General features: G+C 38.9%; 1 protein-coding gene across 2 annotated transcripts in view; it reads left to right on the top strand.

Moving 5' to 3' along the window:
* psme4b (proteasome activator subunit 4b) overlaps positions 1-24,900 on the top strand; it is a 38,391-nt gene that overhangs the window by 397 nt on the left and 13,094 nt on the right. The window contains exons 2-31 of one of the 2 annotated variants that reach the window (XM_004080451.5): positions 117-257; positions 4,201-4,317; positions 6,386-6,430; positions 6,592-6,741; positions 7,182-7,245; positions 7,732-7,806; positions 7,914-8,036; positions 8,117-8,209; positions 8,317-8,495; positions 9,740-9,826; positions 10,000-10,186; positions 10,545-10,634; positions 13,088-13,152; positions 13,361-13,511; positions 14,520-14,618; positions 14,823-14,892; positions 16,344-16,411; positions 18,074-18,277; positions 20,058-20,215; positions 21,409-21,504; positions 21,574-21,629; positions 21,737-21,793; positions 21,878-21,933; positions 22,040-22,138; positions 22,233-22,295; positions 22,405-22,500; positions 22,637-22,768; positions 23,794-24,003; positions 24,101-24,237; positions 24,355-24,408. In XM_004080451.5, coding sequence (XP_004080499.3) covers positions 117-257; positions 4,201-4,317; positions 6,386-6,430; positions 6,592-6,741; positions 7,182-7,245; positions 7,732-7,806; positions 7,914-8,036; positions 8,117-8,209; positions 8,317-8,495; positions 9,740-9,826; positions 10,000-10,186; positions 10,545-10,634; positions 13,088-13,152; positions 13,361-13,511; positions 14,520-14,618; positions 14,823-14,892; positions 16,344-16,411; positions 18,074-18,277; positions 20,058-20,215; positions 21,409-21,504; positions 21,574-21,629; positions 21,737-21,793; positions 21,878-21,933; positions 22,040-22,138; positions 22,233-22,295; positions 22,405-22,500; positions 22,637-22,768; positions 23,794-24,003; positions 24,101-24,237; positions 24,355-24,408 — 3,222 coding nt within the window. Of the gene's footprint in view, positions 1-116; positions 258-4,200; positions 4,318-5,967; positions 6,047-6,385; positions 6,431-6,591; positions 6,742-7,181; positions 7,246-7,731; positions 7,807-7,913; positions 8,037-8,116; positions 8,210-8,316; positions 8,496-9,739; positions 9,827-9,999; positions 10,187-10,544; positions 10,635-13,087; positions 13,153-13,360; positions 13,512-14,519; positions 14,619-14,822; positions 14,893-16,343; positions 16,412-18,073; positions 18,278-20,057; positions 20,216-21,408; positions 21,505-21,573; positions 21,630-21,736; positions 21,794-21,877; positions 21,934-22,039; positions 22,139-22,232; positions 22,296-22,404; positions 22,501-22,636; positions 22,769-23,793; positions 24,004-24,100; positions 24,238-24,354; positions 24,409-24,900 lie in introns of those variants that run through there. The other variant, XM_078937857.1, reaches the window with a different exon arrangement.

Below are 24,900 nucleotides of genomic sequence, written 5' to 3'. Positions count from 1 at the left end.
TTTACAATAAATTATTAAACACACACATTTATAAATAAATGATGCTAAATTGGTCTTTGATATTAAGTCTAAATTCACCAAAGAGAACCAGTTAAAGAGGCTGATTCCTCTTTCAGATTTCTGAAGCTGTATGGCCGGAGGTTCAGCAAGGAGGACCACATCCTCTTCATCAAACTCCTCTACGAGTTGGTCACCCTCCCAAACCTGGAGCCAAATATGATGCAGTGCTACGCCCGGCTGCTCATTCAGCTCCTCAAGTGGGTAGAAAGCCTTTGCACTTGCGTGTAATGGATGTCTAGCTGCTTTTCCCAAAGGTGTTCCTCCCGGTGGCATCCAAGCTCATTGCAGGAAGAAGGATATATATATATTTTTTTGCTGACCTGGAAATGTGCTAACGGCTTGGAGAGAGCTCTCTTTCACAGTACAATGATTGCACACCTAATAATACTTAATCTGACATGAGATCATTTGATCCACTGAAGCTAAATTCCACCGGATATAGCTTCGATGTATAATAAGATCAGACCGCAGCCCTGTTAGTAAATATCGCTACTGATAGAGGGTTTACTGGTTGTCGTCACATGATGTTGTTAAAGTGGATTTCTTACTTACCTCTCCACCTTTTGGACAGCAGCCATCTGCAGATTTGAGCGACCTGAAGAAGAGAAAGGACAAATGTAGCTAATTAGAGAAGATCCTATCTGGGAAAAGTTTTAACCGAGGGAAGTTTTGAGTCCATCAGGCATAGATATTGATTGGAAAGATTGTAAAGATAAAGCCATATTGCGACACAATGTCTATTTTTCTGATAATTCATTGAAGTCATGCCCAGCATTTTTGGCTTCAAATACGTCAGATGATTAAAACATAACCTCAAATATCATAAGTAAAATAACAATAAAAAGAATAGTATATTAAAAACATAAAGATAATAATAATAGTCCTTAAAATAAATAAATAAGTGGGTAAATAAATAAATGTATTAGGTAAAGAAAATGGACAAATTAAGAAATAGATAAAGGATAAAAGACTTAAGCAATAACTGAAGTCATGTAAAAGCCAGATTGAAAAGGTGGGTTTTGAGGCTCTTCTTAAAAACCTCCACAGTCTCTGCGGCCCTGAGGTTCTCCAGCAGGCTGTTCCACAGGTGAGGACCGTAATGGTGGAACGAAGCCTCACCGTGTGTTTTGGTCCTCACCTAAGGAACGACTAGGAGGCCAGTGCCAATGGACCTAAAGGTCCAGCCGTACAGTCTTGAGCCAGATTCCAGCACAGACGAGGAAAACAAAGACGTACACGGATCTATTTGTATACAACTGGATGCATCACAATGGAGCAGACCAGGAACTTGTGGCTTGCCGTAGTAGCTTCTACGTCACACCTCCAACCTTTTCCAACAGCATTTTCTTTTGACCGCTGCTGATTCACAACGATTTGAATGAAATATTCAGGTATACAATTTTAAGTGTAATTTTTCTTTTTAATCTATATTATTAGAAAAATGCTACATACATGTTAAAAACATTGTCCCAATAGTGTCAGGGTTCACATCAATGCCTAAAATCCTTGAACATTTTTCAGAATGTGCTTTTCAAAATTTAAAAAAGATATATTTTTATATAAATTGCTCCAAATTCGTTAGTTATGCAATATTTTTCCCTAGAAGTCTCCTGAACAAACTTTCCATATAATAAAAAATATGTCGTAATTTGTTGTAAAAAGTTTCCGTTCATTTTTTTGGACTTTCTGCTCTCAGGAAAAAAAGTTTTGATCTCTTTGATATGGCAGCCCCACAGCTGTTGTAAGAAGATGGAAAGCACAAAAAAAATTGCATTGGACACACTTAAGATGTGCTTGGATTGGAGCTGCAGGAACCGCTGTTGTTACACAATCGTTTGATCTGCATGAGTGGAAACACATGCAAAGCAGGGGAAATTGATGCTGTTTTGACATCAGGTTTGGTAACACGTAAACATCATCCTATTGTTGTAGGTTTATCCTGTTTACAATCAGTGGGTGGCACAATGACAGAATACATGTACCAGTGGTTCATATTTAAGAATACAAAACAAAAGTACCTGCAATTTGTTACAATTGCAATTTAAATACAGTTTTTTTTTTAAAAAGAATACAGTTCCATTTTTGAAGACACAGAATAGCATTCTGATATATTTTTTCTTTTTATCTTTAAATCCAATGAGAAAGGTACAGAAACAAAACTCGGGAAATCACCAAATACAGCATGTTTGTTTTCACTGTGAGGAAAATTCAAAAGCCAAGTGCCATTATGCACAGTAATGGAGCAGCGCTGCTCCTGGATACTTTTGTGGACTCCAATAAAACCCTATCAATAAAACCCTTTACACTTCATTAGAACAAAAATTCAATTTTCCCTCTCTGTTACTTTATTATACAGTTGGGCGGTTCTGGGATCAGCTGGATCAGTTTTCCCAGAGTCTGCCTCACTGCGGCATAAAAGCACCCATCTGTGTGAACTCTGATGTAAAATACGAACATTGTTCACTTCGGTGTCATAAAGACAGCTGATATAATATTTCTAAAGCTAAATTACAAAGTTTTATATTTACAATAGATTGTCTCTCTTATTTTGAAATGCATTTCAGTGGTGTAAGAACCTGTATTTCAGATTTTACACTTGAAATCAAACTGCAAGTTGATGTGTATTGTCATTAAAATAACACATCAATAGTAAATTAAAATAATTTAAATTAAAATAAATTAAAATAATTATGACAGAGGCAAATCAAGAAGAAGTTTGTTCTGCCTTTTGTTGTCGGTTTACCCTGTTTGCAATCAGCTGGTGGCAAAACACAGCGCTAAGATGATTTTTGTTTTGTAAAAATGTTTAAAAGTACTCGAGTTTCAAATTGATACTTCAGTGAAGTGATGAAGATACATAGTGTTTGGTGACAACCTGAACTTGGATTTTTCAAAGCTTGTTGTTTTTCGAAATCTGGATATAAGATGAACATTTAGCAGCTTAAGTATTTTTAAGGCAGAAATGCAGACAGAAAATGAAAATAACTTAATAAAATAGGAGAAATATCTCTGCGTTTAAACAGGCAGTGAATCAGAATGACTCAAATAAAAACAAATGAAGAACGTCAGCTCTATAGCAGATTATTTACTTTTTAAACCCTGACCAGACCACAGACTCCACGCTATTGTCTCACAGGTCAGATCTGTCACTCCTGCACTGACGCTCAGATATTCTCCAAGACCGTCCCATTCGTCACTTCCCATTTGTCTTTAGTTGTTCCCCTGATTTTCACATCCATCACAGAGCAACATCTTCATGTGAATGCCATTTGTCTGAGGGTTTTCCATGAGATGAAAAGAGAAAGATCTGGGCTAACGGTATATTGAGTGCCAGATTTCACAGCTAAAAGCTGAATTTGATACGTAACATTAAGCATTAGGTCTCAATGGGCTTTTCTTGCCATCCCTCGCATTTCACAGCCATTTCCCCCTATTGTTTCTTCCCCTCTTCATTTTTCAAACCTCCCAAATGAGAGTCTGTTCCATCACTGTTAGACGGATAAAGCAAGAAGGTGACATGAGGAATGTGGTGATGTGGAAATTATTCATATTCCCAAGTGAAAACACTTTGAACCCTTTCAGCAAATTCAATCCAACAGAGCCTGCGAATTTACAGGAACACATTGGTAATCGAGTACAGATAAGGAATTCTACAGAGAATAAAAAAAAAACGTCTGCCCATTAAGCTCATGCAACACCCGCCTGTGGCTTGATATGAAATCTAAAAGCTGAGCGGGATGTTCGGAGTAAAAGCTAATGTTAGCGAGCAGCTATGTTGACGTTCAGATGTTAAACATCTTTCTTAATCTCAGTGGAACCACATGCATGTGGGTTGCAATGTGAGCATTCAAACTAGCCGAGCATGCACCAGCAACTTGTTAATGCTTGCAGCTGTCAGTCCTGTTACGCTTTATTAGCTGTAAAGAATCAGTGGGTTATGTTTGCAGACATGTCTTTAAGTCATTTTGTTGAGAGCTGCATGTGAGAGTGACTCATTTTCCCATGATCACACAATCAGCCACCTCTTATTGCACCATTTTCCCCTTCAATTCTTTTCCACTTCTATGAATATTCATGACCATACCTGACATGCTCTGAAAGTCTAACCGCTTAAAACTTTTTATTTTTTTTTTCAAACAGGAAAAAGGAGCTGCTGTCAAGGGATGACCTGCAGTTGCCATGGCGACCACTCTATGATTTATACGAAAGGGTCATCTACTCCAAATCCGAGCATTTGGGACTCATCTGGTTCCCCAAGTATGTAGTTTTACTACTACATGTCACTGCTGTGTGATGAAGCATTGCATCAGGGCACTTTCCATCATTCATTTTTTTAAATCTATTTTTATCTCAGAGGTTCTGCTTTTCCAAACTTTTTGGGGAGGAGGGTTGAGCTTTGAAAGTATGCTAAAGTTTTCTGTTGCCAGGAATTTTTTTTTTAATAGGAAGACAGATGTTTCTGATGTGGAACAAATCTACTTGGTTGGTCTGCATGTGTGTTTGGTGTTATGGAATGGCTTTCCAACAGCCTCACTTAGACTTTACCTGCAAGTAGGTAGAATGTGAAATTAAAGATGTGTTCATTTTATTTGATTATTTAAAGGTGTAAATTCAGAGCCATGATTTTCACAAAAAGCAAAAATAACATTAAGAAGACTGCACAAATTCATCACAATGAGGCCAAATTGTTGTGACCTTTTTTGAACAAGTCAAAAGGTTATGATTCGATTCATGCCATGAAAATAAAATGCATTATGCTATATTTAAATCAAGTATTTACAAAATAATTTTGGAAAATTATGTTAATGTACTGTATGAAGTAAAACAAAAATCATTTCAAATTCTGTCTATGGTAACCATTAATAAAAATATGTGCTTTAATGAAAGTCATTCAGATTTTTATTATCTTATAACACAATTTTACAGATACCATAGTGAAATTCACAATAATAAAAAGCCTAATCGGATTATAAAATGTGCCACTTGATCTTTTCCTAAACATCAAGTGGCACTTCAATCTTAATTCCTCATTTGGCAAAAAATAATTTCAGCTGTGTGCTAATAGTTTGTTTTATTTCCAACATGTTTGATCAACTTTCATTTGATTAACTCAATATATTTGGTTGACAACTTTAAAAAAAAAGATTAATTACATCAAGCAGCACAAGAACGAATTGGGACAGCAACAAAAACAAACAAACAAACAATAAACACACAGAGCTATGTACAAATAATTCAGAAAGAAACCACTTATGAAGATAAAGTTTTCTCTGCAGCACTTCTAAGCTGTATTAAGTTCCTGTTTCAGTTTTAGTTTTCGAAGGAGCTATAGATTACTTTTCACATGAATTGGATGTATTGGTGGACTGAGTTCTTCTAATTGTGTATGGATGAATTTTCTTCACACTTTGGCTTCCTTCAGCAGTCCAAAAATAGGCTTCAGAGGTTAACTGGTGACAATATAAATTGTCAAAAGTGGGTTGGCTCTGTTATTTCCGTGACCCCCAAATGACATTTCAATAAGGATGAAAATAAGAAGGAAATGCGTCCATTATCTTTGGTGGTTAATCTCTGGGCAGCTGACATCTTGTGTGTTTAGGATGAACTCGGTTCATAGAGGAATAAACCCCAGAACCTAGATGCTGGTGGTGGTTAACGATCACATCATTCTAAAGGATTGCTTCAGGGGTGGAGGAATTTCAACGTGAAATATGGTTGTGTTTGGCTGAGAGAAAAGGTGAGCTATTTAGCTATTGGTTTAAAGAAAAAGCCTAATGGATAATGGTGTGTAGAGTGACAGAACAACCTGTAGGTGATCCTCCTTGCTTAACTAAAGGGGGTGCAGATAAAGGATGAATGAATGGGTTGTCTTTAGTGTTTGGGTCGTCTGGTGCTATTCTGCAACACACTTTCAAAGTACACACAATTCCACCATAGTGCGAGTCACATGTCCTGAGAAAATCAGACGAAATTCAGCATTTTAGAGGTTATTTTTTGTTGTTTTTCAACACTTCCTCAAAACGCCACCGGTTCAGTTCTTGTACTACTTTCATGATTTGTTCTTGGTGGTCTCAGGTGTTAACGTTTTTACTGCGGTGGGAATAAATGGAGACTAATATGGGATGTGTTGACTGTTTCCCGCTGGGATGACAGGTTTATGCTTGTTCCTCGAGTGTATTGTTTTTCTGCTTTTTTTTATTTCCTTCAGATCATTTTGTTCAACTTTGAAACAGTTGGTCAGTTATAATGAGACATCTACTTGACAACTTTTTCCTTATCTTTTATTTACACAAACACACATATGTTTCTTTCTTCTTTTCTACAGCTCAGTGGACCACATTCTGAAGGCTTTGATCAAAAGCTGCAGACTGTAAGTCTTGTTCGCTGTGATCATTTAAGCTGCTCGTGTTTCTCTGTGATCTTCGCTCGAGTTCTGTGCTGTAGATCAGTCTGTGTTTTTGTCCACATCTGTTTGTGCTCACGACTGTTCTTTTTTGTGTTTTTGCGTGCGTTGGTTGGATTCATTGCCAGGTATTTTCCCGCGTCCGCTACAAAGGAGATGCTTGATGAGTGGCGCCCCCTACTGTGTGTGTTTGACGTGGTTATGCAGAAGGCCATCAGCAACATGGAGCTGTTCCTGCCCACCATCATGCCCCCTGAGGAACACAGCCAGGGCTTCCAGTAAGTGGGGCCAGCTGGAGCTGCTCTGTTTTAGAAACAGTATTGTGTGCCAGGTGCTGCATGTCTACATCCAAAGTGAACACGCAGGGTTTAGAGCGTTTACACAAAGCCCTTCCTATGGAAACAAAGCTAGTTTTGGTGTCAAATAATTGATTTTATTTTACTTTTACTGATGCTTGTAGTTGGCAGCTTCACTGCCTTCTTCGTTGAACCCAAAGGCTTTTTCATGTGTGGACTCACTTTTGGAATAAATAGCAGGAAAATTTCCACTTCATATTTCCTCAACTTTTTTAATCAATGTGTGAATATCTCGCTCAGATTACAGAAAGTGAGTTCATGTTCTTCTCTGGGATTAAAGATAAATTAGAGAGACTTTAGCCTTAAGTGTTTGTGTGTCATTAGATGATGAGCCAAGTGTTTTATTTTGTGTGTTCATTCAGGTTATGGTTTAATGAGCTGATGAATCTTTGGATGGCCGTGCAGAACCAGCCAAGCTGGGAAGGGGTGAGACACAAACGCACTTGCCGTGATCTCGCCGTTTTTTAAAATCACTCAAATCTTGTAATCCAAACAGTTAGTTGGGTTGATTTGTAAATTTTTATGTCATTGGAAATCAACATTAAGTTAAAATTTGATGGATATTACAGACCTTAAATTTCCGTTGGTAGATTAAAATGGATTCAATCATGCTAAGGAATCGACTCGTGAGGTTTCTGTTTTCTTAAAAAAAGACTCTTTAAATTTTCCTGTCATGATGACAGAAATGTTGTTGAACTGTTGCCGGTTTCCACTCAGCGTGAAGATAAGATTTTCCACTTGCGTTTTGCTCTGCTTTTATTCAGCCTTCAGGCCCAAGACGTTCTGGCTGAACAACCCCCAAACATCTCCATTTTTTTTCCCTTTTTCGGATCTGTTCTTTGAATATCAGACTTCACTTCTGGGAATTGTCCGTGGACTCACAATGATTGCTCTCCAAATTTTATCTTGCAGCACCTTGTGAACCTGTTTGCTCGCCTGGCCAATGATAACATCGGCTATGTGGACTGGACTCCTTATATTCCCACAGTGAGTCATTAGCAGAATGATATGCATGTCCATGTGAGCTTGTTAGTCTGTTTGGCTGGGGGAACACCGAGTCATGTATGCAAAATGAAATGACTGTTTATGTGTAGATCTTTACCAGGATTCTGCGCAGTTTGAACCTTCCAGTTGGGGTCAGTCAGATTGTGGCGCCACGATATCTTACCAACTCATATGACATTGGGTATTTGGTTTTATGGATAACAGCTCTTCTGGTAAATCTTTAATTTCTTTTTTGAATTAGATTAGTTAAAAACTGCATTTTGGTGATTGTCTCCTAACTTGTGTCTTGTAGGGTGGAGCAGGAAACCCAGCACAGAAAGAGCTGACCTGTCTGTTTAACAGCATTGCTTCCTTTTACCACCCATCGAATCATGGCCGCTGGCAGGTATAGCTCCTTTCCTCACACTCAGAAACTCTCTTGTGGTTTATTTACCATTTATCTAACATCTCTGTAAACAGAGCACTTTCTGAATACTAAATCTCTGCTGGCAGTCTCGACTCATGCGGCTGCTTCAGCGTCTCCCGGTGAGTGTCGTGCGACGCGTGCACAGGGAGCGTCATGCCGCACCAAGCTGGATCACAGTGGTGCCCGAAAGTCACCGGTTAAGTGATGCAGACCTGCAGGAGTTCACCCGCAGCCTCACTGGAGCTGCCCTGCTGGCCATGTTTAGGTACTGCACCTAAAGAGATCCTCTCTGATGGAAATTGTGTTTTTTAACATGTTCTTCTGGCCTTTTTCTGATGATGGAGGATATAAATGAGACATTTCTCAGTATTTCTTTATTTAAATCATTGTGAATCAGGAGCAGATTAAAAAATGCCAGCTGAAAAATCTTGTAGCTGTGACATAGAAGTTAAAATCAGCAGCCATAACCTCGCCGCTCTGCTCCATTCTAATCCACTTGCAGACAGATAGATCCATGTACGTCTTTGTTTTCCTCATTTGAGCTGGCATCTGGATCAAAACTGTGCCGCTCTGTAGAAGCTATGAAAATGACACAGGTGTTTTGATTTAGGCTCAAAACAGTTTAATCATAATTAAAAGACTTCTGGGAACATTTTTAAAATAGATAAAAATGATCGCAGTGGGACTTTAAGAATGTTTAAGTTCCTTTTTTCAAGCAGACTCCATTTAAATATTTTTTCAAGGAGTGAAACATATAATATACCTTTCCTTTTGGTGGTTTTGTCACTTTTTAAAGACCAAAAAAATTTGTAAACAAAATAAACTTCAGAAGATTAAATAAATTAAGCTACAAAAAAGTAAAACAAAACAACAAAAACAAATCTTGTTAGGATGTATTTTTCAGGAAAGCTATTTTACAAAAACAGGCTGTGCAACGACTTTAAAAAACAACAGACACAGTACAAAGCCAAACTTATGTGAGAAGGCTGATGGAAATTATTTCTATCCCAAAAAATTTATAGAAAAAAACTAGGGGTGTCACTGTGGGTGGAAGTGGCTACATTCTGTTGCTTTGTCTGGGCTAGTCAGTGGTTGTGTTTGCCAACATTTAATGATCAGAATATTTGCAGGATTTTTCACCAGAACTGCAGTTAAATTCATTTGGAGCAGACCTATAATAGACCTAAAATACTGTATGTAGGCGGACTTGTTGCTTTAAACAGAAATCAAGCAGATAAGTGAGCATTTTCTATGTCCAACTGCTTTTGTCCCTGCTCATCATATCTATGTTCAGTGACTTGTAAACATGTAAACAGCCGTTGAGCACGCATCTAGTTATCTAAGCGCTGAGCCTCTTTAATGAGTTGCTGGATGCACTCGGCCTCAGCCGCAGTGAGTATAATCTGGACAAAGACAGGTCATGTCTGATTATCTGCCTGTTGTTGTCCATGCTGTTCTCTGCTTTACATCCGCTTTATGTGCGTGTGCCCTCTCCTTTGTTATTTGCAGTAAAACTGGAAGCACAGATGCAGCTTATGCCTTTCAGAACCTCGCCCTCCTCACGCCACAACTGGTCATACCGCCTGTACTCGAAAAGTAAGATTTAGGACTGCCCTAAACATGAATTCACAGTGACAGTTTGTTACTGCTTTTCTTTTATTTGAATGACTTAAGGTGCCGTGTTTCAACAGAAATGTAATTATATGCAGCCTGGCACTGAATCATCTCTCATCTTCTTTTGTTTTGTTGTCACGACATCCATACAACAGGACCTACGCTGCGATAGAGACACTGACGGAGCCGCACACCCTAACTGCAACACTCAGCTGCATGATTGGCATGGCACGAAGCCTTGTTTCCCCTAACAACCATTACCCAGAAGGCCGTGCGCACGTGCTCCCACTGCTTATGGGCTCCCTCCCAGGGATTGACCCCAATGACTTCAGCAAGTGCATGGTAAATAATAAATGAGTTGATTAGTAATTAAAAAGAATTTTAGACAACTACACTGCATGCTTGTTTCATTGTCTTTGTGAATTCCCTGCCTGCTTTCTGAGGTTTATACCATTAATTGTTCTAGAAAGTTGAATGAGTCACTGAGTTTGAAGAACCTGCAACTAATTTGCCTCCATTGCCTGCTTTAAGCAATCAAACAGACCAGTGTTCTCTTTAGTTGCACCCATGGTGTTTCTTCCTAATTAATATTTATATAAAAATAAATGAAGGCATCTGAAGAATCTTATCTGCCAAGTAGTTTAGCATAAACCATGATCACAACAGATGAAATAAATCGATCCGTTTTGCCTCCATCCAGATTACGTTCCAGTTCATCACCACCTTCACAGCTCTGGTGCCTTTAGTGGATTGTTCATCTGCTCCCTTTCAACGCTCCGATCTCACAGAGGTAAAAGGAGATCACACAGATTGCAAATAAAGAATCTGATTGTTGACACACTGACCTGTAAGTGACCTGTAAAATGCAGGAGAAATTAATGACTTTGTATTTACAAAAATAATATGTGAGATCTCCAGAGAGGTGAAAGACGTTCACACTGTCCTCTGCAGAATAGAGTTGTGAAAAAAAAGTCTGGAGCAAGATTCATGAGATCTGCATCATTTCGACATTTTGCACCAAGCCTCTTCCAACTGTAGGTGGCAAACATGCACTAGTAAACAGTAGAAAAAGACAAAGAAGAAGAAGCCCCTCCCTGCTTGTCCAGTGTGAACACCATGGGCTAAAGGCATGTTCAAAAACTTCTGTTTAACATCAACTTACACTTAGTTAAATCCTAAGCTAAGTCCTAAGGAAATGTAATCAGCTTGATGTCTAGTTCCATAATTTTTACACAATAATGTACATAAATAAACTCTTAAGATCACTATTTATTTCTGCAAGGCTACCATAGACATTAATCTGAGGTGTGGTTTGGAAAATATTTGATGGCAAGGACTAAGAATGGGATTTGAGGTATATTTATAAAGCTTTTTCTGACAAGTCCCTTTAGTTTTGGTATAGGAACAGCCTGCCATTGCAGGCAGACTCAGGTCGTATTTGACAGAGTGCTAACCTCATAAAAAGGTTAGCATGAAGGAAAACTTATGATGCTACTGTCCAAATTCTGAAAGCATTTGGCATCAATTCTGCGGTGCAACTTTATGTCATGAAAGCCTCCAGCAGCAGAACAGTTTTTGTATCAAATCTATTCTAACTGTATTAAGGTAGTATACTTTTCTATTCTGGTTGACCACTCGAAGGGCTTTTGCCACAAGCCACATTAACCCGTTTACACACACATTCACACTTGCTCATCGAACACACTCTGATTGAAGTGCAAAAGATTACGTGTTTGCCCCGAGGAAAATTTGTGGAATGTCAAGGTTAGGAATCAGCAGATGACTCCTCCACTTAATCCGCTCGGAAAAAATCTTACCAGCTCTACAGTTAGTGCAGGTGTGTCACCTCTTCTGTCTATGCTTTGCCCTTTAGTACCAACGCATATGTACTCCTGAGTCACCAATTAACATAATTATCTGAATGTTAAAAAGCATGCTGCTATACTTTTAGTTTGTGTTTTTTATTTTTCTCAAGATTTTGGCATAGTTTTAGCTAAAAAGATCATTAAACCTTTTAATTTATCCATCATTGATTTACAAATTACCTCAAGGATTTGGAATCAAGTTTTCACATAAGAACTTTAGGATGTGCAGCCTCTTTTTTATATACAATTTAGAGCTCTACTTACTATATTTAACCTTATTTCACAATCTTCACTTTATCTATAATAATTATTTTTTAAAACAATGCTTAAAGAATTGATCCAATATGTTTGGCTGGGTACTTTTGCATTTGTAGTATTGTTTACCAATATGTTTTTCCCCCAAATGTTTTGCATTTTAGGGCAGGGCATAGAGTAACAGTTTCATTTTTCTCTGTATTTGATTAAAAGCAAATATAGTCTCAACTATTTTTGTGTTTAAATATATGTAAATGTTTATAGTGTTTGAATTTTTTTTTGGTATCTGGAGTGAAATCCAGCAACTTTCATAAAGTTTACAGCTTTTTACACCCACATTACCTTAAAAATAACAATGATGGAATGCATTCCTCATTTCTGATTTTTAAAAAATCATACTTTTTAGAAAGTGCACTAATGTGAAATTTCCCACTTGTTTGACAGAAGTAGACTTCCCATGTCTTTGACTGAGAAAACAGTGGCACAGTCTGCTTTGCAGGATGTTCAAAAATCCAGCTGTTGTTAGTTTAAGTAATTTATAAGTCAGGGCAAAAATTAGGTATATAAATTCAATATAGATTTTTTTCTCAATCTGAACTGCCTTGTTACTTTGAAGTTTCTAGAAACAGACAGCAATTTTTTTCATTTGCCCTCCATCCAGCTTTTGTGCTCAGCTGACTATTTCATCCATATTTAAAAGGAACTCATTGTGTTTCCTCTCAGGCCAGCAGGGAGATTTAAATCCTCCTTCCTTTGGTCAGGATATGGGCATTCATCCAGATTGCTGTGACTGATAGACCCTTAACACATTACATCCAAAGGGCTTGTTTAAAGCAGACTTTGTTTTTCCTGGAAAACCTTAAAATTGTCCAACAAAACCTTCCCCACCTCCAGCCACTGAAGAAATTAGGAACATGAAATAAACAATTGAAGGGTGAAATCTTATTCTGTTGTGAAATATATAGGTTTTTCAGCTGCTTTTTAAACATACCATCTTAAACATGTTTCTCCAAAATGCAAAAGCTCATCTCCATCACTTAAAACCACACACTTTTAAGGATTCTTTCAGTCCTTTAAAAACTATGAAGATATTATTTGCTTACATTGTCTGTCTCTCCTCCAGATTGAAAAAGATCTGTGTTTTGCCTCTGCTGGGTTTGAAGACTTCGTTCTTCAGTTCTTGGACAGGTAAATTAGCAAGTCAGATTGTAACAAGTGGAGCTTTGTTGTCAGAGCCTGAACACAAGATTGTCTTTCTTTTTGAAAAATAAACTCACTGCCTTTCAAGTCAAACTGCTTTTTAGTTATGCCAATCATATTACCGTTGACATCTTTATTGCTGACAAGTGACTTTAGCATTTGTGTGTTTTGTGTGTTTGTGTTTGCCCTTGTGCAGGTGTTTCGCTCTGATAGACAGCAGTACGTTAGAACAGACGAGAGATGAGACGGAGACGGATACGCAGACTCATCTGGAGAGTCTTGTGGAACTGGGACTGTCCTCGACTGTGAGCACAATCCTAACACAGTGCTCCACAGAAATATACAAGGTAACGCATGAGTGCACCAGCACAGTGGCTTGTCTTAGGGCTCCTTTAGTGATAATCAAAGTGAAAAATCAGTTGCGACAAAGAGCCTCCTGGTGTGTCGCCTCATGTTGCCAGTGTCTGGGCAAAAAATAGAGCACTTCAAGACATGGAAAGGATGACATCAAACTGTCAAGTAGATGTATAATCTGTGCTGCATGCCGTACTGAATGAATGATGGAACACGTGGCGCTGCAGAAGGATACCAGCATTGGTGTTGTTCAGTAGATGCTGAAGATAGTGCCTCTGATATTTCCAGCATGTTCAGGAAGTTGCCCAAAGGCAACTTTTAAGATATGAGTCAGATGCAGTTTTGGTTCAAAAGTATGTCGAGCTTCGTAGATAAGCTGCGGAAGGCATGGATGCATCTGGTATCTGTGTCATGTTCCAACAGCCTGCGCAGATGCAACCATAAAAGCCAGACTGTGCTCGACAAATGTCTAAGTGTACGAGATCTTTTTTTTTTTTTTTTTGAGGGAATGTGAGGAAGTCATTTCCAGGAATATTTTCCTTAAAGTTGAATTATCATGATGGGGTGTTTTAACACTAAATGAGCTTCTCCTGCAGAAATGGCAAGAAGCCCATGATGATCTACCCAATTTTCTGAGGGTTCATAGATGCTATAATGAACTTTTCTTTTGCCAAGTAGTTTCAAACTGTGAAAACGGAGGCCATTACTGAAATTTAGAGCAGAAGTGATTCTTTTTTTTGCATCCATTATGGTCTTTAAAGATTTGGATAAATCTTTATTGTCTGTCTCCAACTTTACATAAAAAACATTAGAAGTCTAAAATAACTACTGTTAAAATATTTAACCGCAATGCTTGTTAATGAGATTAGGATTGCAGGTAGCTTTTAAAAAGTAAAGCTGTGAACAATAGCCTTCATTCATAAGGAGACGCTTTTTTGTCTGAAAGTAAAAAAGTCCTCACACAGACCTGAGGGGAATCATCTTTCTTTTTATTGCCTCAGGTTGCGCTGCAGAAGCTGTATAACTTTGCCACGTCCAGCATTTTTGAGACGTGTGTTTCAGGTCGGATGGTGGCTGACATGTGCAGAGCTGCAGCAAAGGTATGCTTGTCCTCTATGATACGAAATTTTGAATTCCCATATTTTTACAAACTGAACTGTATTTGCTTTCAAATGCAGATATATAGAGAAAAAGTATTTTAATTTTTTCTTTTCCTGCATTTATTTTCTTTCTCATGTCTGTTTCCCGCATGCTTTTGTTGTTAGTGCATACCTCTTTAATGTGTCTTACACTTGTGTCTGCAGTGTCATCCTGCTGAGTCTCTTCGTCTCTTCGTCCCTCACTGCTGCAGCGTCATCTCCCACATTACTGACAGTCAGTACCACGCTGTGCATGTAGTGCAGTTCATTTAATAGGAAAGCTCTTACCACACTCACAAGCAAACAGGTTTTTTTTAATGTGCGTCTAAGTTATGACTAATTAAATACAATTTTGAAAAAAAAATGTAGGGGACTTTACAGCTTGCAAGAAACAGATGTGTACTGGTATTAAAGTCGTTTTCTGCTGCAGAACAGCTTTGGCCCAAATAACTGGACTGGATTTCTCATTAGATGTTCTCTCTGTCTCCATTCGGCTCCATCAGGGAGATGTTTGATCACAATGAGGGACACAGGAAGCAGTTTTGCAACAATATTTTCCAAAATAATAAATACCAGAAACCCCAGAAGAGAATTAAGGATATAAATCAGATAATTCATGTCATTTTTATGTTTTGTTCATTTATGTGCAAAATCACAACTTGAACTAGTCGTTATAATGTAGAGTTTGTTAACAATCATTTATCACATTTACTGAATTGTTTTCCACATATTAATTGACAATTACTCTGCAGAGACATTTTTCTTAACCCTTTTGGTTGATGTTTATTGGCAGCGATCTGTTTTCCATTATTTCAGGTTTATCAGCATAATAATCATATAGATGTGTTGCTTGAATTCACCTTCATGCCTCATATTTTCTGTTTTACACCTAAAATATTTACATATTTGTATTCCTGTGATGATTTAGGGGTTTTCCCTTTTGTCGGTTCTAACTTGCAGAGTTTTGAAAATGAAAATAGAAAAAGGTCTAACTCAGACAATTTGCAGGCACCAGCACTGCTGTGTCAGCTAAATGGATATGCCGTTTTATTTGAGAGTTTTATTGGTTCTTTATCCTCTTCCCCGGAGGTCTCTTTACCGTCACAAAGTCAGATTTTGTTGTAAAAGAGTAACTGACACTTTTTGCAAAACTGCCAACTGTAGCACAGTGGCTCCTGAGACTTGCAGCGTGGTCATGACTAAAATGGACATGGCTTTTGCTGAGCCTGCAATTTAATCGTTTAAAAAATGTTAACAGCTTTGGAGTCTACTGACTCTTTATGGAGTGGATGTATTCTGTTATTTCTGTTGAGGTGTTTACTATTGTGTACTGAGAGTGCACAATATTGCATTTTGAATATTAAGCATTTAGTCATAAAAATATGTACTTATTTATTTCTAACGTTTACTGGTTCCTCTTGTCAATAATCAGCATTGATTAGATGCAGGAAATTTTACTGTTTTTCCTTGCAAATGCAACATCTGAAATTGAATTGTCTCTTGGTTCAGTTAATCCTTCCCCAGGGTTGTGGCCAGCACATGTTAGACACTATTGGAATGCAGCATAACAGTGCACGTTTATGCAAAATTGAGACAGCTGATTTCTGCATAACAAGAAAGGACGTTTACTAAAACAGTGATTTTTTTTAACACAGCATAAATATGAAATTATTTTTGTTAACATAGATGATGAAATCCAGAATGAAGAGGGGCTGGATAAAGAGCTGCTGTGGAATCTACAGCTCCTGTCAGAGGTGAGAGGACAAAGGCTTAAGTGCAGTGGCGGAGCTAGAACATTGCCGGGAAAGAGGCAGAAGACTTTTGAAGGGCTGCAAATGAGAACAGCAGAGTAGAAAGTGAATGGATCAAAAATGCATATTTTCATTGATATTAATAATAATACAGCAGATATTTTAGCTTAGGTGCTATTACTAACATCTAGAGAAGCTTGTATTGATGATTATTTTAAATCGTTGTCAATACTGATACTAATATTCACTCAAGGGGTGGTCCCCCCCCCCTGCACCCCTGCAGCTCCACCCCTGGTTAAATGTCTTCACACTAAAAATCCTAGGAACGTGTTTTTCTTAATACTAGGGGTTCATACTTCAACGATTACATGATTTCAAATGCTACCTAACAGTTGTTGGCAAATAATATTGTAATAGTTTATTGTAGACCCCTGCTTTTAAGTTTGCATACTAAAACAAAAGGGCACACGATGCATCTAACCAGTAATGTTTAAAGTCAACTTACTTGAAATAAAATCTACAGTATTTAAGCTCACATTAAAAGACATGAATTTGTACCTAAATTACATATTAAAATTGAAATAAAATACAAATTTGATATTTAAAAAAATGGACCAGCAAAATCAAGTTCCATCCCTGGATGAGTCATAGTGACCCCTCCCAGTGGGTGGGGGGGTTAAATGCCCTGCCCATGTGTGCCCATTTATATTTGACATTTCAGATCCAAAACAAAAATAAACAACAAACTGGTGGGTTTCTTTATGGATTACATTTGCCTGATACTACAGACACACTTCATTATCTGCTCTGTGATAATTGATCTAAGGCTCACAAGCAGTCTGGATTATCAAGAAAAAAGTAAAGACCATCAAAGCTGCAGGTGAACAGACCTGAGTGTGGAGGCATGAAACTGAACTAACTTTTTAGCCAAAACTGGAGACAAACTGAAACTTGACTAGACTTACTTCAAATATGTGTGCTGTCATGTGCGGAAATTTATTATTATTGTTATATATTTTGCCAGTGTCTTTGATGAGTTTGGTCACCCAGGCATTCAGCGATGCATGACCAGACTCACAATTCCATTGTTTACTGTTTGAAATTCTGTTTTTAATACAGGTTTTTATGAGACTTGTTAAGAATAAATATCAATTCTTGATAGCATAAACATTCTGCTGAAACCATGTTTTCATTTTTTTCACATTTTGTGTTTTTTTAATGCATAAACGTATGAAAAATGTCTGCAGACTCAAAAACTCAGCAATAAAAATGCAAAAAGTTGACAGCTCCAGTTAATACCTACATCTTAAATGTGTATAGCATTTTTAAAAAAATTGACTAAAAATATTGGATTACCACTACTTTCATCTGTCTCCATATTTTATAAACATAAAAAATTGTTGCACTTACAAAAAAGAGGTTGAATCAAAAGAGATTTTTTTTGCAGAGGGCATTCTCATGGTCATAAATATCATGGAGTGTCGCCGTTAACCTGAACATATTGACACTCTTTCAGTTTTGCTTTATTACCCTTGGGAGTTTAAAGCAAGTCAGAGTGAGCCAGACGCTGTGATTTATTGGACGGCTTTAGTATTTAAGGTGCAACTCTCCACTGAATTGCATATGAGTGTGTCTGTGTTTTTTTATGTGTGCATTTGTGTTAAGGTAACGCGCGTGGATGGTGAACAGTTGTTGAAATACCAAGGGGACCTGGAGCTTATCCTGTGCGTGTGTGTGCGTCTGCGCTGCAAGCACGCGTACACACTTGCCTGCAGTCTGCTGGAACACACACTCCGGTCGCTGTCCCTCATTTATCCCACCGAGTACCGCAGCACCTCTGGAGGCTTTAATACCGACCTCCCTATTCGGGTAAAACACACACCTTGAAACTGCTGCAGCAGCACAAAGAGAACAAAACAAAAGCCACATTATTTAATCTTGCAAGCTGACAGTTAAATTAAATCTAGCCGCTGGTGTGTAAGCACACAGTTTAGGTGAAAACAGTTCCATTTGTTTACTGGCTGCCATCACTGGTATTACAGTAGTTAGTCAATAAATATATTTTTAAACCAAAAGTAACCTCACTTTAGTACTTTAAAATGAGATTTTTTGAGTGGATTTCTATTAACTTTAACTGCAAGGAATTAGTCACTGACATTTGATGACTACAACTAGGTTTTGAAGACATACAGGAGTCAGTAGTGATAAAATCTGTCAAGGTGATTCAAAGCTTTTAGCAGTTTTTGTACTCTATTTGGATCTTCCTTTTAAAGTAGATTTTGCAGTTGTTTTTTTTTTGCAAAACTGGATTTGGAAAAAAAAACATTTATCAACTATTGTCTGTGTTCCGCATATGAGTGTGAACGAGGTAGCAATTATAGATTGTAGACGTATACTGTGTATTCCAGAGAGAATGTGTGTATCAGCACACCACAGGATTCACATTAACCGTATATCATAGGCTACTAGCAAATAAATGTTTTTTATTTATGACTAAATATCTATGCAATAATTTTCAAAATAGGAGAAACTCATTCTTTGAGGACAACTGACAGAAACTGGCTTCCTTCTGAAAATATTGGGATTTAAAATGTTTTAAAATGTCGCACTAAATTTCCACTCCATTCATCGTTTGATCCACTTTAAACACATTCCCAGTGGTCTTTTAACTGGGATTATACTGTTTAAGCCAAAATTAAAAAAAAGCTGTTGTTATGTAGGACATATTTTCTGCAGAGCAGCAGGAGTTCATTGGAAATTCACCTCTAAGTTGTGGGCACGGAGCAACCGCGGCCCCCCCTTCATAACGGAGCCACCTGTTTACCTGCTTTCCGGCGAGCCCCTCTCACCCCCAACCTAACGTTATTGGTATCCAGTCCTACAGTGTAAACCAGATGCCAGCTCAGACGAGGAAAATGAAAACGTTAATTGATCTATTTGTCTGCAAGTGGATGCGTTAGAATGGAGCTGGTGACCTGCCCAGCCCAAATAAGCTCCTCTTTCAAACTGCATTTTTTCGTCTACTACTGATTCAAAATTATTTGAATAAATAAATTTTTCTTTATATATTTTCTTTATATATGTCCTCTATCATCCGAAAAATGTAACGAGAACACGTTAAAACACGATTTTAATCAGAGTGGGTCTTTAATGATTAAAAAGCTCCCTAAAACAGATTATAAAGACAAGGCCTCTCTCTTGTTTACTCTTGTTATGGAAATATTTTAGACTTTTTTCCCTCTTTTCTTTTGTTCGGAGATAGTTAAGTTTGTCAATATCTTTTTTCTTCCATGCAATTATTAATACTTTGCAGCTACGCAATAGGTTTGAAAGAATCTTGAATTTATTTAGCTTTCTTGCTGGGAGTTTACTCATTGAAATTCTAAAGCTCCATCTCATAGTTGTAAATGTCAGCTTTTCTCTAATAGTAGTTCATGGTCACAGAGTTTGTCTTTCTCTTTAGATTTGATCGTAAGTGTTTTTGAATGAGAGTTTTGTGGGTTACATTCCTGTGGCTGGATTCAAATCCTATGCACGTGTTTTAATTATTTAGATAAACGTTGCTGTGGTTTTGACCTGCTGTGTAGTTTGGCCTGCCTCTTGGAAAAAGCGGTAGCAGCTCTCAAACATTTTCTGTCTTGTTTTTCAGGACTGGGGCAGAGCTGGAGATGTGGCAAACTTGGGTGTGTGCTGGCACGTGCCCAGCCAAGACGAGGTGAATTTTGTCTTCCAGTTGTTGTCTCGTCTTCTGCGGCCCGAACTGGAGCGAATCAGACGGCATGTCTCTGGAGTTCAGCCAATGTCCAGGTATTCTTTACTCTACCACAGTTTTGCCATCTACCTTTGTATCTAGGCACACATTGAAGCAAAACGCAAACCTAATGGTATATTCTGAAATGCTATAAAAGTGTTGACATATTTCAAGCAGTCACACACTACATTAAAGGCCCACTCTAATCATTTACCGTAATTATGGTTATGCCTTTTTTACCCAAAATTCAAAAAGTGTTGTTTTTTTATTCAATTAAGGAGAGTTGCCGTAGTTCAGGGGTGTCAAACTCAAATTCACAGTTGGCCAAAATTAGTCAGTGAAGTAAAATCAACGGCCAAACTGAATATTTATTGAAAAATTAACTGCAACTGATACGTAATGTTTAACATTTTCATATAGTGTCTTCTTATGTTATATTCTGTTGTTACAGCCACGTTAGCTCCGCACACAAGACAAGCAGGTCTGTCCTTTATATTCGTGAACAGATAATCTGCCTTCCACCTGTCTGAAAAGCTCCTGTTGTCCATCTTTTGTTCGGCCACTTTTTGGAGGGTGAAATTAATTTGTCTGACGTGACAGGAGCATGGCTGTCAATGACTGTCAACAGAAAAAAGGAGCGCTTGCTGGTTTCGACTGCGTGCCAATGTATAGGCACAGCATTGTGGGATTTGTAGTATGAGCGGTACAGTATATACCGCGGGCCAGCTCTAATGCACATTTGATATGATCTTGTGGGCCTTAGTTTCTACACATGTGCTGTAGTTCATTAGAAATGGGCGGAACTGTTGGAGCGGAGTAAGCCTACCCCCCATTTCCCATCATTCATCTGTTTACACTGTCAACCCGCCCGGTAGCTTACAGACCCTCACAACAACAATGGTGAGCATAGGAGCCATCCAGCTGTACAGTTAGTGACAGATGCCAGCTCAGACGAGGAAAACAAAAATGTACATGGATTTATTTGTCTGCAAGTGGGTGCATCAGAAGGGAGCGGAGTAGGGATCTTGTGGCCCACCGATTGTAGCACCCACGTCCCTGCTATATGCTTTTTGCAACTGCATTTTTGCGTCTGCTGCTGATTCATAATGATTTTCAATAAAGAAATACTCAGAAACACATTTGTAATCTTAATTTTCTTTATATATGCCACAAGAAGATGCTAAAAACACAAACAACATTTTTTTAGTGGATTGAGTCTGTAAAGTGTAATGTAGCCTCTAATTCACAGGGAGGAGTTGTTGCAAAGTCTTGCTATTGTGCAGCATTGCCTTCTGGGAGCTGGAATCATGCTGCCGCCTTTGGATGGACCGCACGTACCAGACCTGTAAGACTGCAACTATGCACGCAAATATTAGTGCTTCTTTTACAGCGTCATTCACGTTATTCTTCTTAGGGCGCCATCCATGGTCAATCTGGGGGAGATCAAGCTGCATGTGGGCATTGAGTACAGTAAGCCAACAGCCCTCTTTCACACACACCCAGCTCAGTTAGCGATAAGTCAGCTCTTTCTGGATTCTGTGCCCATAAGGGATGTCTGTGTGTCTCGTCCTTGCCAGATGATTCACAGGAGAACTACAGAGAGTCCATCTGCCAAACCATGAGACTGCTGCTTCGTGAGTAAAGACTTCCCAAACATTTCTTCAATCCTCACTTGAATTTTGACCACACAACAGTAAAATCCATTTTTCTCTATCCAGACCACATCTTGGAGCACTCAGAGGATGACACAAAGTCCCTCTTTGTCATCATTAAGGTGTCTAGCCCTTATAGTATCTCTGTCAGTAGTGAATAAAATGTTTTTTCGGTCCCACAGTAGACCTGTAAGAGTCTCACTGTGCCCTCTGTTTGTCTAACTGCAGATCATCAGTGACCTCATGTTTTTCCGTGGCACTCACAAAAAAGAATTCGACTCGCGTTGGAAAAGCTTCACTCTCGTCAAGAAGTCCATGGAAAACAGGGTCAGTTAAAGGCTTGTTGTTATGAAGGGAGTTCTGTCATTTTCAATCCATCTTATGACTTCTTGTTTTTTTTAATATGCCATCTGTCCTGCAGCTTCATGGGAAAAAACAGCACATCAGAGCACTGCTCATTGATCGGGTTTTACTCCAGCATGAGGTCGGTGTGACAGGGCATAAACGCCACGCAGGGTCACAGACTGAAGCATGCATGACTTAGAGGGGATTTAGTTAGTTTTATATACTGAGTGTTGTGTTCTTTTGTGCAGATGAGAAAGCTGGTGGTTGAAGGCAGTGAATATAAAGTGGTTCATCAGGAGCTGCTGTGTGATCTGCTGCTGCTGTCCACCAGCACATACAGCCAGGTACAAAACTAACAAATGAAATGAGAACATCAGCACGGTCCTGACTCACAGTGGTGTCCTTAGGTCTTCAATCTGAGCTGAGGAGGAACTGGCTGTGGTTTTATGTGTCTTTTGGTGTGTTTTTGTACGATTGCAGGTGCGGAGCAGAGCCCAGAATGTGCTGACGATTGCAATGGGAACCTTTAGCTTTTCCTACAGGGACATGATGCCGCGCATCATCCAGCTGCTGTCGCCACAACACACTGCAGGCACGCAGCAGCAGTTCAAGGTACCAGACATGCCTTCAATCGGGGGGGGGGCATGGTTGTGTAGTGGTTAATTCACTCACCTCACAGTGAGAAGGCCTTGGTTTGCATGTTTTCTACATCCATGCGTCAGCTTTCTGTGTGCACTCCGGTTGTCCACCTCTGTGTGGCCCTGCCCTGGGATAGGCTCCAGTAACCCAGTAAAATTAGATGGATGGATGGATGGATGGATGGATGGATGGATGGATGGATGGATGGATGGATGGATGGATGGATGGATGGACGGACGGACGGACGGACGGACGGACGGACGGACGGATGGATGGATGGATGGATGGATGGATGGATGGATGGATGGATGGATGGATGGATGGATGGATGGATGGATGGATGGATGGATGGATGGATGGATGGAAACCTTCAATGGTACTTTTTTTTGTAACGTCAGAATACCACTTCTGTAAAATATATAAAAAGTCAGCAAACTAATGCATAGCCATAACTAAATGAATTCACATGTATTTCATGGACTTTTAAACAATCATTTCACAGAATTTTTGTTGAAGAAAAATGTTTTTTGATTGTTGCCTTCCAGGCCACAAGTTTCAGGCTAATTTAAACTTTACAGGATGACAAAACACAACAAGAAAAATGTTCTTAGCCTGCGACGAGTCTAAAGGGTTTTAGACTAATGGGAAAATGTTCAGAGAATTAATATAGTTAATGGGAAACATAAGTTCCAGCCTTCCATAGCAGTGAGTATTGGATTAACATGATTTACTCAGCAGGAACAGCACAGTTTACGTCTGTGGCTTTTTAATTGAAAGCAGGTGTAAATGAAAAATGGTGAAGGATTTGACAGGGCCTCAACAAACATACATTCTTGGAAAAGATATTTCCAGACCCGACATGATGTGTTTTCACAGTTTCTGTAGTGTCATTTAAATTTGACAAAAAAACACAATCCTCTAAAAGTACCTTTATTTTGTTGACTGAGACTTTTCATTTCCTGCTTTATGTGCTCTCATAACATGCATGTCCTTACCAGGGTGCTCTCTACTGCCTTCTGGGTGCACACTGTGGCTTCTCTGTGGCCAGTGTAAGGGACTGGGACTGTGTGGGGGAGGTGTGGCCCGCTCTGGTTCGCTGTGGTTTGTCGCCCTCAATGACCCTGGAGAAGCTGTCCATTGGGTGCTTGCTGGACGACATCACAGACAGGATCCATCGCCAGCACGACACCATTGGGATCTGCTTCACTGTAAGCAGATCGCCGATGCAGCAGACCGCACTGTGCTTTTCACACGAGGTGTTTCATGAACCACATTTGTCCTCTTTGGCTGTTTTCCTCCTTCTAGGTATCTGAGAGTTGTGTCCAGATAGCCAACCAAATTGCACACCTTAAAAGCCCCATGCCTTGCTCAGAGATACCCTCCAAAGAGGAAGTGAAGGAGGGGATTCAACGCCAGCGAATCAGAAATGTGGTTGCTGCACGGTAGGAGGATGAATTTCAATAGGTGTTCTTTTTTTTCCTTTTCAGCGGTAGAGGACTTAAAGCTACCTCATTTTAAGTAAGACTCATCACCAGTATATTTATGCTCTTTTCAAACAGAAAGTATGAGAAGTTGGTCAATGACCTATTGGACTGCCTTGAAGACAGAGACTTGTAAGTGGCTTTACCATCTGTGAACTTTGAGTCCAAACCATTGACTGTAAGAGAAATGGGCCGAGTCACCCATAGAAAACGGCTCATTTCCGACTCCAACGAAATGAAGTCAATTTATGGAGAGAAATTAGACTCAGTCGGATTTGTGCGTGCGTAATTCTTGATTTGTGCGTAAATTAGGATTTGTGTATGCATATTCTTGCTTTGTGCGTTTGTAAATTAGGATTTGTGCATAAATTTGGATTTGTGCGTGATTTGTTACTCACATAATACGTTTTATGTATAAGTTAAAAAAATATAAAATGAAAAAAATACAAAATGCAATTTACGTATGCACAAATTAAGATTACAACAGTTTGAAACTACTTACACACATACATCTTTAAAAAACACGCACGAATCCCTTGTTACGCACACACGAAGCCAAAGTTACGCACGGATCTCCCGTGAGACTGATTTCACGTCTCACAAATTTGTCCGTAAGTGCTGCGT

This window comes from Oryzias latipes, chromosome 19 (genome assembly GCF_053564925.1).
Source record: "Oryzias latipes strain Hd-rR chromosome 19, Olatipes_Hd-rR_3.1".
Lineage (NCBI taxonomy): Eukaryota > Metazoa > Chordata > Actinopteri > Beloniformes > Adrianichthyidae > Oryzias > Oryzias latipes.
The sequence above is the reverse complement of the archived record's forward strand: the minus strand, read 5'-3'. Positions and strand labels throughout refer to the sequence as shown.